The sequence below is a fragment of the Lynx rufus genome, unplaced genomic scaffold (genome assembly GCF_022079265.1).
Source record: "Lynx rufus isolate CCGP_SWC_20201006 ecotype Redwood Valley unplaced genomic scaffold, mLynRuf1.p SCAF_4, whole genome shotgun sequence".
Lineage (NCBI taxonomy): Eukaryota > Metazoa > Chordata > Mammalia > Carnivora > Felidae > Lynx > Lynx rufus.
Genome location: NW_025814856.1, coordinates 126191845 through 126206177, shown reverse-complemented (window position 1 = coordinate 126206177; position 14333 = coordinate 126191845). Strand labels below are relative to the sequence as shown.

Genomic DNA, 14333 nt, shown 5'->3' with positions numbered 1-14333 from the left:
AAACCAATTTCCGCAAGCTTATTTCCAGAGCAGTTGTGTGGAATCGGTTTAGGGTTGTTTTTTGTTTTTGTTTTTGTTTTTTTTTTTGTATTTTAATCTAGGACCAAAATGGAGAGCCATTTATGCCAGTTATTGTTGCTGTCGAAGTCGGGACTGTGTTGCAGCTCTAGTGTGGTGGCCGTGTATGTGTGGCCCACCCTGCCCACACACAGCACGCCTCACTCTAATGTATGATAGAGTTATGGAGAATACGAAACAAAAACAAATGAGCCAATGAACAAAGAGACTAAGTTTGGAAAGGAAGGGGTTCATCAAAGTGCATCTCTTCTCCCAGGACTCTTGTGCTGCTTCTAAATGTCCTTTTGACCTCCCTGGGGCCCCTGAGCAGCAACTCTGAGAAGAAAGTTCTCTTGACCTGACTCTTCTGTAGACTCTTCCTTCCTGTTCCGTTCAGTGCTTTCTTCCAAGTGCGTTGACTGCATCCTTTTAATCTTGAAACTCTTTTGCCCAATTATCTTTCTTTAAAGAGCCAGAACGAAAATAGTTTACTCAATGTATAGTCGAAAAGCAGCTGAAGAAGTGAAGCGAGAATTGATAAAGTTACAAGTGAATTATTACATTCTAGAGGAGTCCTGGTGTATAAGAAGATCCAAGTGAGTATTCAACACAGTTAATATTTTATATGCATAAGACATGAAAAATTAATTCAGTCTTATGGCAAGTGCTTTACTAGTCGTATGTGTGAGATATATATAACATTTAGCAAAGTATAAGTGGAAAGAACTTTTTAGATCATTTTTTGAATTGCAATTTTTTCTTTTCTGGTCATTACGAATATGTTTCTTTTATAATGATTTGCATGTGTATCCAACCATAAAGGTATTATATTGGTACTGATTGATAATTTCCCAAATCGCTCATATTTGCCTGCGATGTTTTTAAAAACTTTTATTTAAAGTTGGATGTATTCTCTTTTAAAAAGACTTGCAGAGTCTGAAACCAAATAATGGAGAGTCTCATTGTAATGAAGTCAGACAGGCAGCTGAGAGTCAGAGCCTCCTTTGTGCACACCACGTCTCTGCACGTCACGCCGTGCCCCGTGAGAGACGGGCCCCCTCCCGGCGTCCCCTTACAGTGACACTTCTTTCTTGCTGTTTCACATCTTATTTGAGTGGGAAAACAATTAACTTTACCGTGACCCACATTTTCCTGGCTTTATAGTTTTTAAAACTATTTCCACAGAGAAGTTCACTAAGCAGAGTATAGCAGAGGTTAGTAAGATCATAAAAGCAAATATGACTTGTAAACATTTAGAAACATTTAAAAACATTTAGAGATGTTGTACCTCGGTGACTACACACAGACGACTGTAGCTTCTTGCTGTTAAAATACCAAAGTGCTGGATCCATGAGGAGCACAGACATGAGCAGTTTCATTAGAAAATAAGAGTATTTGGGGCGCCTGGGTGGCTCAGTCGGTTAGGCGTCCGACTTCGGCTCAGGTCACAATCTCGCGGTCTGTGAGTTCGAGCCCCGCATCGGGCTCTGGGCTGATGGTTCAGAGCCTGGAGCCTGCTTCCGATTCTGTGTCTCCCTCTCTCTCTGTCCCTACCCCGTTCATGCTCTGTCTCTCTCTGTCTCAAAAATAATAAAATAAACATTAAAAAAAAATTAAAAAAAAAAAAGAAAATAAGAGTATTTTATGGAGAACTATTAATTTAAAATTCTCACTACTCTTTAAACAGAAGCCTTCAGGAGGCTGCTGTATTTGTGGCTTGATCATACTTATTCGCCATGTATTTCAGTGATACAAAAGGGTGTTAAGACAAAATAATTAAATATTGACTCAGGAGTGAAAATAGTTCTGTGACATAGCCCACAAGGAAACTCAAACAACTGTTGATTACTGAATGATTTTCCAATGAATATGTCCCCAGTGAGTTGAATTTAATCAAGATCTATACAAAATGTTTATGTTCTTAGAGTCATAATTTTAAAAATGTTTTATGTCCTTATAAACAGAAGAATACATATGAAATTCATATACCCACTTTTAATTAACTTTGTTACATAAATTTAGAACAAAGAAGTCATAAGCATCTCTCATAACAATTTTATGAGGATATTGTAATAAAGGAATGGTAGGCTGACATTTGCGATTAGAAGAACTTGCAAGAAGTTCTTGCAAGAAGAACTTGCAAGAAAAACTTCTTGTCAGAGATTTCCACCAGCATTGTGATCTTTATTGCCAAGGGCTTTGCTCCCTAGTTCGATTATCATCCTGAGGCACTTCTAGGTTACTGGAACATAAAAATAATGTTTTATGACCTTTTTGTTCCCATGCTGATGATGAGCCTTGATTCAAGATTCTTCATTTCTTCCCCCAGATCTTGCATAGTATTTTAAATATGTGTAAATCGCAGAGATTGGGGCACTTTATATTCTTTTTTTTAATTTAATTTTTCTTTTACGCTTATTTATTTTTTGAGAGACACAGAGAGACAGAGCACAAGTTGGGTAGGGGCAGAGAGAGAGAATCCGAAGCAGGCTCCAGGCTCCGAGCTGTCAGCACAGAGCCCGACGTGGGCCTCGAACTCACAAACCGTGAGATCACGACCCAAACCGAAGTTGGACACTTAACCGACTGAGCCACCCAGGCGCCCCAAAGGCATTTTATATTCTAAGATGTTGATGGAACTCCTTGGATTTGCATTGCTGTAGTAGTCTCATGTTCTGATGGGCAGATTACTGTTTTATACACAAGAAGCGATGAAAGACAAATTTAGGAAGTATGGCAACAAATCTTGCTCACTAAACAAGGTCAGCAGTAAATTCGCTGGCTTTGGATCCTCTCCATTTAGCGCCCACTTCTGGGCACCAAGACTGAGAGTTTGGGGTGGGAGTGCGTGCTCGATCTTCCTGTCTGGATCTTGACTTGCCCCTGTTTTTTTTTCTGGCAGGAGTGGAGAGAAGGAGGCTAAAGAAGTGACTTTCTCTAATCTGTTTTCCGCACTCAGTAACTAAAACAGTACTCTCCTTTTACTACAGGATTTAAGCCAGACTGATACTAAATCTCAGGAAACCTTAGACAGGTGCACTCTGCTTAAACCTTGAAACAAAACACAAGCTGTGCTTTCTGTTTTGCCAGGGAAGCAAATGGGGAACTCAGAAGAGGAAAGGGAATAAGAACTAATATTTAGTGCAGTCGGAAGACTGCATTTCTTGACAGAACTTTCTACCAGGACTAGGTAGAAATGCCTTTAATGCCTTGGCCCCCACTGTCCATTTCAGTTATGCCTGAGACATTTGTAGGTTACTGGAACAGAAAAATTGGTCAGAACAGGGGGAGTAAATGGAGAACTCAAAGAAAAGGAAGAAGAAAAGGAAGAGGGACCTAATATTTATCTAGCACTTAATCTGTGCCCAGCATGTTGGTGAGCCCTACATTTATGTGATCTCATTACCAGTGGCTTTATTTTTAATTTTTGTTTTATAAAGTTTCTTTATTTTTGAGAGAGAGAGAGGTGGAGAGAGGGGGACAGAGGATCCAACGTGGGCTCTACGCTGGCAGCAGAGAGCCCAGTGCAGGGCTCATACTTACTAACCATGAGATCATGACCTGAACCAAAGTCAGATGCTCAGCTGGCTGAGCTACCCAGGCGCCCCACCAGTGGCTTTAATTGTGTGGCTTGATTATTCCTTAAATACTTGACACCCCATGTTCAAATACAAGTACGAAAATATACTCAAATGCAAGTTGTAGATGAGTTTTTAATTAACTATTTTCTTCTCAGTTCTCTGCTTTCTATCTCATTAATTCCGATAATAGAGTTGACATAAAATTAAAACACATGAATTCAGAAGAAAATTATTCCCATTTTCAATAATGCTATTTAAAGACCTCGCTGGCTGACTTGGGGGAGCTCCAGTACACGCAGATAAGTACTAAAGGATGTTACACTCAGGCAGACAGAGCTCACAAAGGCAGCTCTTACCTTCTCTTTTTCCTGCAAACAGTTGAGCTCAGGAACTGGGTAGTTTTCTACTGCCTGTATGTTTCGCTCTCTACTACCCATGGCCTGCAGTGTGGCAACAGTTTGTCCTTGGCATGTGTCAGAAAATTAAATGGCTTAGAAAACCTAAGCCCTCTCATTTTATCATATATGCTCGGTGTTGGTAGAATCTAGTGAACAGCCTTCGTGGGAACACTCACTGGGAGATAATGTGATAGAGGCAAAGTGAAAATTGTGTAGCCCTGTGATGTGATAATAATGCTGCTTCTAACTTGCAGTTGGGGCACCTGGGGGGCTCAGTCAGTTAAGTGTCCGACTTTGGCTAAGGTCATGATCTCACGGTTTGTGGGTTTGAGCCCCGCATCGGGCTCTGTGCTCACAGCTCAGATCCTGGAGCCTGCTTCAGATTCTGTGTCTCCCTCTCTCTCTACTCTTCCCCTGCTTGCACTCTGTCTTCTCTCTCTCAAAAATAAATAAACATTAAAAAAATTTTTTTAATTTAGCTTGCAGAAAGATATAGGCACAAGAATGTTTATATCAATGTCATTTTATAATGGCAAAATGAGAAACAATTAAAATATCTACCCATAAAAGAGTGGCTAATTAATAGGTGTACTAGCAACTATTAAAAAGAATGAAGTAGGTCTTTAGGTACTGAGGTAGGAAAATGGCCACATTTTATTGTTAAGTGAGGAGTTCCAGAATAATCTCTTGTTTGTAAAAGCAGCCCAGGAGCATCTATATACATAAATCTGTCCATTCCTATATTTGTATGTGTGTGTCTGAACTTGGATTAAAAAGGTCTAGCTGAGGGTTGCCTGGGTGGCTCAGTCAGTTAAGCGTCCAATTCTTGGTTTCAGCTCAGGTCATGATCTTGCGGTTCATGAGTTCGAGCCCCACATGAGGCTCTGTGCTGATAGTATGAAACCTGCTTGGGATTCTCTCTCCCTCTCTCTCCCTGCCCCTGCCCCACTCACTCTGTCTGTCTCTCTCTCTCTATCTGTCTCTCTCTCAAAAATAAATAAATGCACTTAAAAAAATTTAAATGGGTGTAGCAGAATGTATGCTGGATTGTTTACACAGGTCACCTCTAAGAAATGGCTTTGGAAGTGACAGTGACTTTCATTTTTTTATTTTTGATAGGCCTATATTTTGACACTTTTTGGATGATTAGTCAGTTTCAAATTAAAGATGTTATTGAGAAGAAAAAGGCATGTGCTGCCTGCCCCATAGTAGAGGTAGGGAAGCGGGGCTGCACTTGGGGATTAAAAAGACATGTTGGAAATGTTTCTTTCTCATAAAGTGAAGCAACTATGACAAAACATAAGCTGTTGTCAGTTCTCTGTAATTATTCTGTACTGTGTATTTTTTCTATTTTTGTTTGTTTGTTTGTTTGTTTTAATTTCTCAAATAGCACATAGGAGATTGTGAACTCCCTTTTGCCCTTTTTGTTTTTGTTGATATTTTCCCAGAGTCCAAGCCAGTTGTCTTAGAGGAAAGGTCCCATGTCTAGATTTGTCTAATTCCTTCCTTGTGATTAGATTCAGTTTGGCAAATTGTGGCAAGATTATGACATCAGAGGGGTTGTATACTTTCTATTGTGTCACATCAGGAGGTAGAGATCACTTTGTTCTATCATTGGTCATGCTAAGTTTGATCACCTGATCTCTCTATATTAAGGAGGCACATCTCCTATAGAATTAATAGGAAACCTGTAGAGATACTTAGAGGCCATTTGTTTATCCTCTTTCTCAACAACCTTTCACCAGATAGTTCTTGCATCCAGTTTTGACTCTTGCCTGAATCCATTATTACATTGGTGATTATAAAACAGGTAATATAGATTTGAAAGTGGTATGCCAGGTACTGATCGATAGGGGTAAGGATGGATTTGACAAATAATAAATCATATGGGACACCTGGGTGGCTCAGTCGGTTGAGTGTAGACTTTGGCTCAGGTCATGATCTTATGGTTTGTGGGTTCGAGCCCCTCATCGGGCTTTGTACTGATGGCTCAGAGCCTTCTTCAGATTCTCTGTCTCCCTCTCTCCCTGCCCTGTCTTGCTCACTCTCTCAAAAATCAATAAACATTAAAAAAAAAATTGCTTTAAATAAAAATGTCCCTAGAGTTGCTGGGCTATCTATATGGAAAAAATTAAAATTAAATCTCTGCCTCACACCATACAGAAAGATTAATTCCAGATGAGTTATAAGTCTAGCTGTGAAAAGCAGACTCTAAAACTTTCACAGAAGAACACAATGCATACTCTCATGATATGTTATAGGGAAGGATTCCTTGAACAAGACATGGAAATCATAAGTCCTAAAGAAAATACTGACATTTTGGAATATAATAACATAAAAATCCTCAATGTAACAAAAGCCAAAAAGAAAAAAGAAATTTGTGAACCCTAGTGAAAGCCAGCAGTTATATCTGTAACACTGCTTTAGATGTAAAATAAATGTTAAAGCCATCTGCAGAAGTTATTGGGACTGATACCACATAATATCAATTTCACTTCTGTTCTTCATAAACTATATTGCTTTTAAAATTTAATTGTGAAAAAAATAAAATTTAATTGTGCATTTAGCTAAAGACTTGAACTGAACACCACTGGGTTTTCTTTAAGTTGACTCATTCTAGGAGACAATAGTGGGAAGTTGCATAAATGTGAACTAAGCATATCTGCCAATTATAATTTTTAAGTCAATATAACATACCTCTGTCTGTGTTCTGGGCACGGTGCTAACTAGGTACAGTCTTTCTCTCTGAGTCCTCATAACCCATACCCACATCATGGTTATTCCCCATTTGACAAATCTGGAGAGAGACTGTGAGCTCTCCAACACCACATCCTTGCTAAGCCAACTGTTGCAGAATTGAAGCAAGATCTGTCTTACCCCACCACCTGCATTCGTGTATTTTGTACGTCTGTTTCCTTCTTTATAGTCCACTTGCTGCATTCACCTTGTTCTAAAGAGAATTTATGGCAGCTTAAATAAATATAGATAACTATAACAGGATTTTTTAAACTAAGTGAATTTACATAGAAAAAATGAAACGAGGGCAGGAATAGAAAAAGTGTGCTCTGCTTCATCTGCCGTGTATCATGTACTTTGATTTTTAATCTGTACATTAATTTTTCTAGGCCTGGGTGCAGTATGCCTGAAATCTGGGATGTGGAAGACCCTGCTAATGCTGGGAAACCTCCCTTATGTAACCTCCTGGTGAAGGATTCCAAGCCACACTTCACCACTGTATTCCAGAACAGTGTTTACAAGGTCTTAGAAGTTATAGAAGAGTGACTGCTGCCTACAGAGAAGTACATCAGTAATGGTTTTAATGTTTTGCTAATAATTCATGCCTTGTTTTTAATTCAAATCCCAAAAACTTTTATAGGTAACTGTTTTCAAATAGAAAACATTTCGTGTGGTCAATTTGAATGTCGTTCTGATTGTAAAGATACTTAACACCTTAATCAGTTGGTTACTATTTCAATGCACCCCTTAAAATTTGCTATGCAAATGAGTATATGTTTGTACCTGACTTAAATATTTGTTCTAAAGTGAGCGAGCAAAGCTACTTGTGTAAAAAACATGATGGCTCACGGCAAGGATGATATGAAAGTATCGTGAGCTCTGAACTATGGAGGGGCTGATTTTAGTTTATGGACTATTGATGCCCCTTGCTTCTTTTTCTGCCTCTTGCTCTCGTCTTTTGGACATTTCAGTGATTGTCATAAGCTCCTCAGTCGTGTCGGCCCCTGTCATCAACTTCCGTGAGAGCAGATGGGGCAGACATGGGTATTTGCTATGTGGAATGATCTGTTGATTTCACTTCTTCACGTTCTGCTGTGTCTTGTTGCTCTTGTTAATGAAGCATTTTCTGCCCATTACTAATCCAGATTCTTGGACCTAGTGGTCAGGACCAAATTCTTCTAACCACCAACCATGTGACAGCGTGTCTGCTCTCTCTCCTTCTCTCCCGCTTTCTCTCCCAGCATTCTTTGTCAAATAAGTGTTATTTACTCATTTAGTTGCTTAGAAAGTACTTATTCTTGGTTAAAAAAATTTAATGGCAGTTGTGTACGTTTCTCATTTTTAGTATTATTCAGATGTTTATATTTTAATACCTTTAAACCATTTACAGAATTTTTCATGTTTAATTGTAGTTTTAAGAACCACTATTTTGAATGACTCAAATGTAGTGCATTTGAGTAGGCATAGTTTACAGTGGAATAGTAGATGTAGTATGTGTAGTTTTTCTTTTACTATTAAGATACAATAAAACGTGACTAATTTTTCTGTCGGAAAAGTAAATGAATAACGAGAAGTGAATGGAGTTTTTATATTTTACTTTTTAAATTGCCTGTCTTTAGTAAGACAAAGCCTTAAGCCTTATGTTATAATTTTGATCCCCAAAACTATCATTTCAGTACAAAGGAATGAATATACTCAGCCTTCCTCTTTATTTTTTTCCCTTCCTATTTATTTTTATTTTGAAAGAGTCCCCAACCTGCTCCGAATTCCTAGTATGAATTTTTGTTTCTTAGAAGTTAATTTGTGTGAAATGAGATTCTTCAAAACAGCGAATCCTCATAGTTCTGAGAAACGGTTTTAAGATTTTAAATTCTAAGCAAACCATGACTCTGACGGACTACACATTTAATTATACAGTGTTCTCTTTATTAACCGCAGGCAGATTAACCTCACTGTGGACTGTCCTTGAGACCTGAGTCCTCAGGGATGGCTTCCGGTGCCCACTGCTGGGAGCCACTGAAGAGCTGTTCCCTTTCTGCCTTCTCACCAGAGCCCAAGGACGAGCCTGGTCTGGGGGAAGCACTAGCTTGCTTAGAGCAGACAGCTGCAAGGACAGCCTGGGCTGGCGAGCGTGCAGCCCCCGGCCTGCCCCAGAGCCCGCCTTCCCGGGGAGCCTCCTTCCGGCCGGCCGGAGCTTCTGTGCCAGTGTCTTCAGGTGCCCGCCCCCTCCTCCTCGCTTGCTGGGTGACTTTTATTTCTTGGGCTTTTTGCCAGTTTCAGAAAATAGGGAAGCAGCTGGGGAGTTGTGGACTGGGAGTAGAATTTGAGCAATGATGCAGCAATCCAGAAAAATGGCAAGAGGGCACCTGAGGCCGAGGTGGCTGAGGGTCACGGTGGGAGGGAGGAGGGAAGCCTGCTCCGCTCTGTGACTGTTCTGCACCAAATATGGCTGTTTTGTACCTCCAGCGGTTACAGGTTTTTAAAAATTGTACTTTTAAAGCCATTCTTTATCCTCCCCACCCTCCGATAATTCCCTTCCCAATAAGTTCCCATGTAATGATTGGAGATTCTGTACAGGAAAAACATGAAAGTACTGTTTTGATTGTTTTGTATGCTGGGAAAAGTTAAAAGTGGGCAAGTTAGTTTTTTTTTCTTCCCCACCCCCAAAGAATCCTTTTGTAATGGCATTTATTAACGTGACTCCACCAGCAAGCTATGATTATATTTCAAGCCAGTGAGTTTCGAACAGAGGCCTTGGGCTGCACTGCACACTCAGCCTTGGTCACATCTGGTAGCAGCCGGTGCTGTAGATTATAAATATCTTTTATGGCAAAGTAGAATAGTAGTAGTTTCGATATACATGACAAAACAGTATTAAAGCTCAGTATTTTACTCATTTTTAGCATTTAAAAATATTTTTGCTTTAGTGTGAGGAAGGTAAGGTTGGGCAGAGAGGCGATAAAAATAGCCGTTGCCGTGACAAAAAAGAAACAAAGTTGGGGCAGGATTTCTGTGAGATAAGCCTCTAAAACTGCTTAGCAGAAGACGGATTGTATTAAACTAGAACAATGATACTAAGGAGAACATGAAAGGATGTATCAGGAATAAAGTGATATTGCATAGAAGTATTGTATTTTTATGAATTTTATGCCAGTTGTTTTACATGTACTATTATGTTAAATAAAAAAGATCATGAAAAGTATAGAAGGTGGGTTTTTTTAATTATTATTTTCATCTCTGCCTTGATTATTGACATGTTCAGCCTCATTCTCTATAGTCAGATAACCATGAACTCGTTTGTGGGAGACTGCAGTCCTGAATAATGGGGAAGGGATATAACACTGGGGTCCATGAAGCTGCTTACTCCTCTTTGTTGGTGGCAGTGTAGGTACTGGGGTTACCCATACTCTTCTTCTATTTATGCTGTTACAGATTCACATTACTTTATCATTTACATCAAGGGACACAATAATTCTTTAAAACGATCGTTTGGGGATAACTTTAGAGCTGCTGAAAGCATTTTCTCATACATTAAACAATAGTTTGGTCTCATGATATTTCCTAAACTATAGTTCCATGTTCTTGCTTGATACAAGCATCAGCTTTGTCTGTTTATTTATTTATTTAGTTGGCTGGAGGAAAGACAGTTTAGCTCATGCCCGTACAATTAATTTCTTTACAAAGCGACACCTTCATTCTCTGACATCTTGGGGGAGTGTTCATTGGAATGCGGCGTTCTCAAATGGAATGGGCATCAGAATCACCTGGAGGGTTTGTTAAAACGATTGCTGCACCCTGCCTCAGAGGGTTCTGATTCAGTTGACCTGAGGACCCGAGGTGGTTGTATGGTCTGAGTGTTTGTGTCCCCCCCAAAACTCATATGTTGAAATCCTGACACCCGAGGTGATTGCATTAAGAGGTGGGACACTTGGGAGGTGATGAGATCATGAGGGTGGAGCCCTCATGAATGGAATTAGTGCCACTGTAAAAGAATTCCAAGAAAGCTCCCTTGGACCTTTTCACATTGTGAGGGTATAGCTACAAGGTGCCATCTGTGAACCAGGAAATGGGCTCTCATCAGACATTGGATTAGCTGGAGCCTTGATCTTGGACTTTCAACCTCTAGAACTATGAGAAATGAATTTCTGTTCTTTATAAGATAACTCAAGGGGGATTAAACAGGTAAGTCCCCAGAATTTATATTTCTAACCATTTCTCAAGTAATGCTGATGCTGTTGGTCCAAGGGCCGCACTTGAGAACTGCTGCTCTAATGGATTGCAAAAGACTATTTGGATGACTGGCCTCTAGAGGGCGCTCCGTTCTTGACAGCATTTATCCCACCCCGACAGGCTAGAGGGTCCCTGTATTGGAAACTGAATTGTGTAGAGCCTCTTCTTTGTCTTTTAGGGGGCATTGCTTTCAACAGAACTTGCAAGGAGCAAAGAACAGATAAGGTAGTTTTTAACCAGAACATCAATACACATTGTGTTTGCTGAGCAGGTGGCTTATGATCATTTAAATATTTTGAAGCCATAAACTGTTTCTTTTCAGCTCAGAGATGGAAAAAGTGAAATCCTTTAAAATCGAACTTCTTTTTGTAAAATTACTTTGTCTAGAAGAAAATGGATAAATTCAGTGATGTGTGTGGATTTTAAAACTTCATTTTTCACTTTATTACCGTTGGCCCCAGAAATCTTCACTCTTCTCCCTCTATTAGAGAGCAGTTAAGAACTAGCTTTGAGTCACGGATCACCTGTTTCTCTCTTCTGCCTTCCCTTTCTCCTTCCCCCCAACTAAAAGCTTCTAATTGAAATCAGTAAAATTGTTCCCTATGCAGAAAAAGAGAAGCTGCTTTTAAACTTCATTACATTCTTGAATTGGTCTTTATTTCACAGTACTATATCAGTACAAATACAGTTTTACATTTGGAGTCGAAAAGGACATTAAGGTATAGAAAGGTCTTGAAAACTCTTTCCTTTTACCTTTCTTCTCATGAGAGAGATTTTAAAATTCTGAGCGAATGTTCAAGTTGAAGACTTTTTCCTGTTAAGATTTTGAGTCATTGTAGTGTAATTAAAAGGTAGATTTTTCTTTCTTTTCTTTTTTTTTTTTTTTTTTTTTTTTGCAAAGAGATTAGGATGGAATTGATATTGGGTCTGCTTTCAAAGGAGCATTCTCTGTACTCAATTATCTCTAGCTCAAAATTTTAATTACTTTAAGTAAGCAATGTGTTGTCAAAATGACTTTCAAATAAATGGTAGTGCTACCAAGTATTATGTTTACGCAGGCATGTACTTTTTAATTCAACATAATATCATTTCATTGATTTGTAAGTACCTGGACTTTTTCTGTATGCAAATTTAATACCTTGAAAGAAAGTTCAATGTAGCGAAATTAAGCTCATTCAGTTGTTATGCTGATTGCCCTAAAGCTTAAGTACTCAGCCATTTCTAGAAAGACATGAAAACAAGACATGGCCATTTTTAAGTAGATTTGGCATTAGGCCATTAAAAGGGATTTAAAAAAAGAAAAGGTGCCTGAAGGCCAGCCCTTCAGCTCAGTTTTATGGGCACAGTTCACATCTCTGGCTCTGTCCTGGGTGCCGATGCCCTGCACACTGGCCACGCCCCTCGGGTCTTCACTCTTGGTATCTGCTCCTTGACAAGGCCAGATTCTGAGGCCTCCCTCTTGCCCTAAAACATCCTCCCTCGGAAGTGCAGTTTGGTCATTCTTCAACCCTTTAGATCTGACTTTAAATTTTTTTTTTTCAACGTTTATTTATTTTTGGGACAGAGAGAGACAGAGCATGAACAGGGGAGGGGCAGAGAGAGAGGGAGACACAGAATTGGAAACAGGCTCCAGGCTCTGAGCCATCAGCCCAGAGCCTGACGCGGGGCTCGAACTCACGGACCGCGAGATCGTGACATGGCTGAAGTCGGACGCTTAACCGACTGCGCCACCCAGGCGCCCCTTCTTTAGATCTGACTTTAAATCCGAATTAGACTTTTTCTAACAAAGCCCCCTTATGGCAGTCATTCCCAAACTTGTGTGCACATTGGAAATTACTTGGGGAGCTTCAGAACTGCTGAATCCTTTCTCCCACCCCCAGAGTTTGGGATTTGATCAGTCTATGGTGTGGTCTACGATTTGGAACTTTAAAAAATGCCCAAGTGACATTGTAAAACCTGGCCTCCTTGCCTCACCTCCGGATCCACCCTTCCCATGTCTCCTCCACTCCACGAAATTAGAAACGGTCAGCAAGTTTCTCTCATATCCACTCTCTTTTATTAATGATGAGGGCCTATTTCTACTTTATTAATCATGTTGAGTCGACTCTATAAGGAAAAGATTCTGTGTTCAGGTAGAGATAGCTGCCATGGGGTAGGTGGGAGTGGGCAGCCTATGTGCCACATATTCATAAACACGGATTAGAGTGTCAGTGAGAAATGAGAATAGAAGAGCAAGAAAATAAGTGAAAAGAAATTCCTTTCCGAATCACTGACAGTTTAATATCAGTGTGGAGAATCATGCTTTTTTCTCTTTCCCTGGACTGTACTTTCTTGATCAGTTTAACTGAAAGGTGCAACTCACGTGTCCCCTCCTCTGCGAAGCCTTCCCTGAGGGCCTGCTGCTGAGTGAACTGCCCCCACTGCCCGTGCTCCTGTAACTCAGTGTGTTTATTCCACATATTTAACATGACTTTCTCTACTACACCGTGGCCCTATAGACTGGACTTCTGTCTTACTCCATTCGGAATCTGCAGTGCCTCTTGGTACAGTTCCTGGCATGTAGAAATGCTTAATGGTTTTCTAAATCGTGCTTTGTCCAACAATGCAGCAAGTTCCATATGGCAGTAAAAATTATTTTTTGAACTGTAAGAAACGGAAGAGTATGTACTATAGCTGTGGAGATGAAAAATAAGGACATTCAGAACACCTTCAGATGAGATTAATATCATATATAGGAGAAGAATGTCCTTGACAAACAGCAAAACAAAAATTAACCACAAGACATATTCTGACTAGGTACCTTGATACACTCAGACGCGGCTAGTAACTGAGTAACTATTAGATAGCAATATGGCAAAGACAGATATGTCTGTCTCCAGAGAGAAGCCTCTTATTGGCCTGGTTTAGGTTGTGTGGCTTAAGCTACTATAATGGCTGGTCCTGGGCATATTCACTGCTGGCCGGGAAGCAGAGAACTCTGATTAAGAATTTGGTTAAAGTATGGGAGAGGAAATTTCTAAACATGGGGAGAGATTGATATGTTGCTGCTGGATGAGGATATTAGACAAGACAAATGACAGTAATACAATATTGTCCTAATTGAGACAGCTAAATGAGAATCCTGGCTCCATCTTCACAAACTTCATGAGATAAGACATGTTTCTTATTTTGAAAATCAGTTTTCTTGTCTTCTAAAAGGATAGGCCTCCTATGGTGGTAATTAAAAACAAGAAAAATAGATGAATTCACAAATACACCTGGAAATTCTAACATGCCTCTCTTAGAAATGCTCTAGGGGCACCTGGGTGGCTTGGTAAGTTAAGCATCTGAC

General features: G+C 39.8%; 1 protein-coding gene across 7 annotated transcripts in view; it reads left to right on the top strand.

Moving 5' to 3' along the window:
- DPY19L1 (dpy-19 like C-mannosyltransferase 1) overlaps positions 1-9974 on the top strand; it is a 105947-nt gene extending 95973 nt beyond the window's left edge. For 5 of the 7 annotated variants that reach the window (XM_047095224.1, XM_047095225.1, XM_047095226.1 and 2 more), the window contains 2 exons: positions 528-653; positions 7162-9974. In XM_047095224.1, the coding sequence (XP_046951180.1) occupies positions 528-653; positions 7162-7318 (283 nt within the window). In that variant the 3' untranslated portion in view covers positions 7319-9974. The remainder of the gene's footprint in view (positions 1-527; positions 654-7161) is intronic. The other 2 variants (XM_047095223.1, XM_047095222.1) reach the window with 2 other exon arrangements.
- Positions 9975-14333: the final 4359 nt, after the last annotated feature.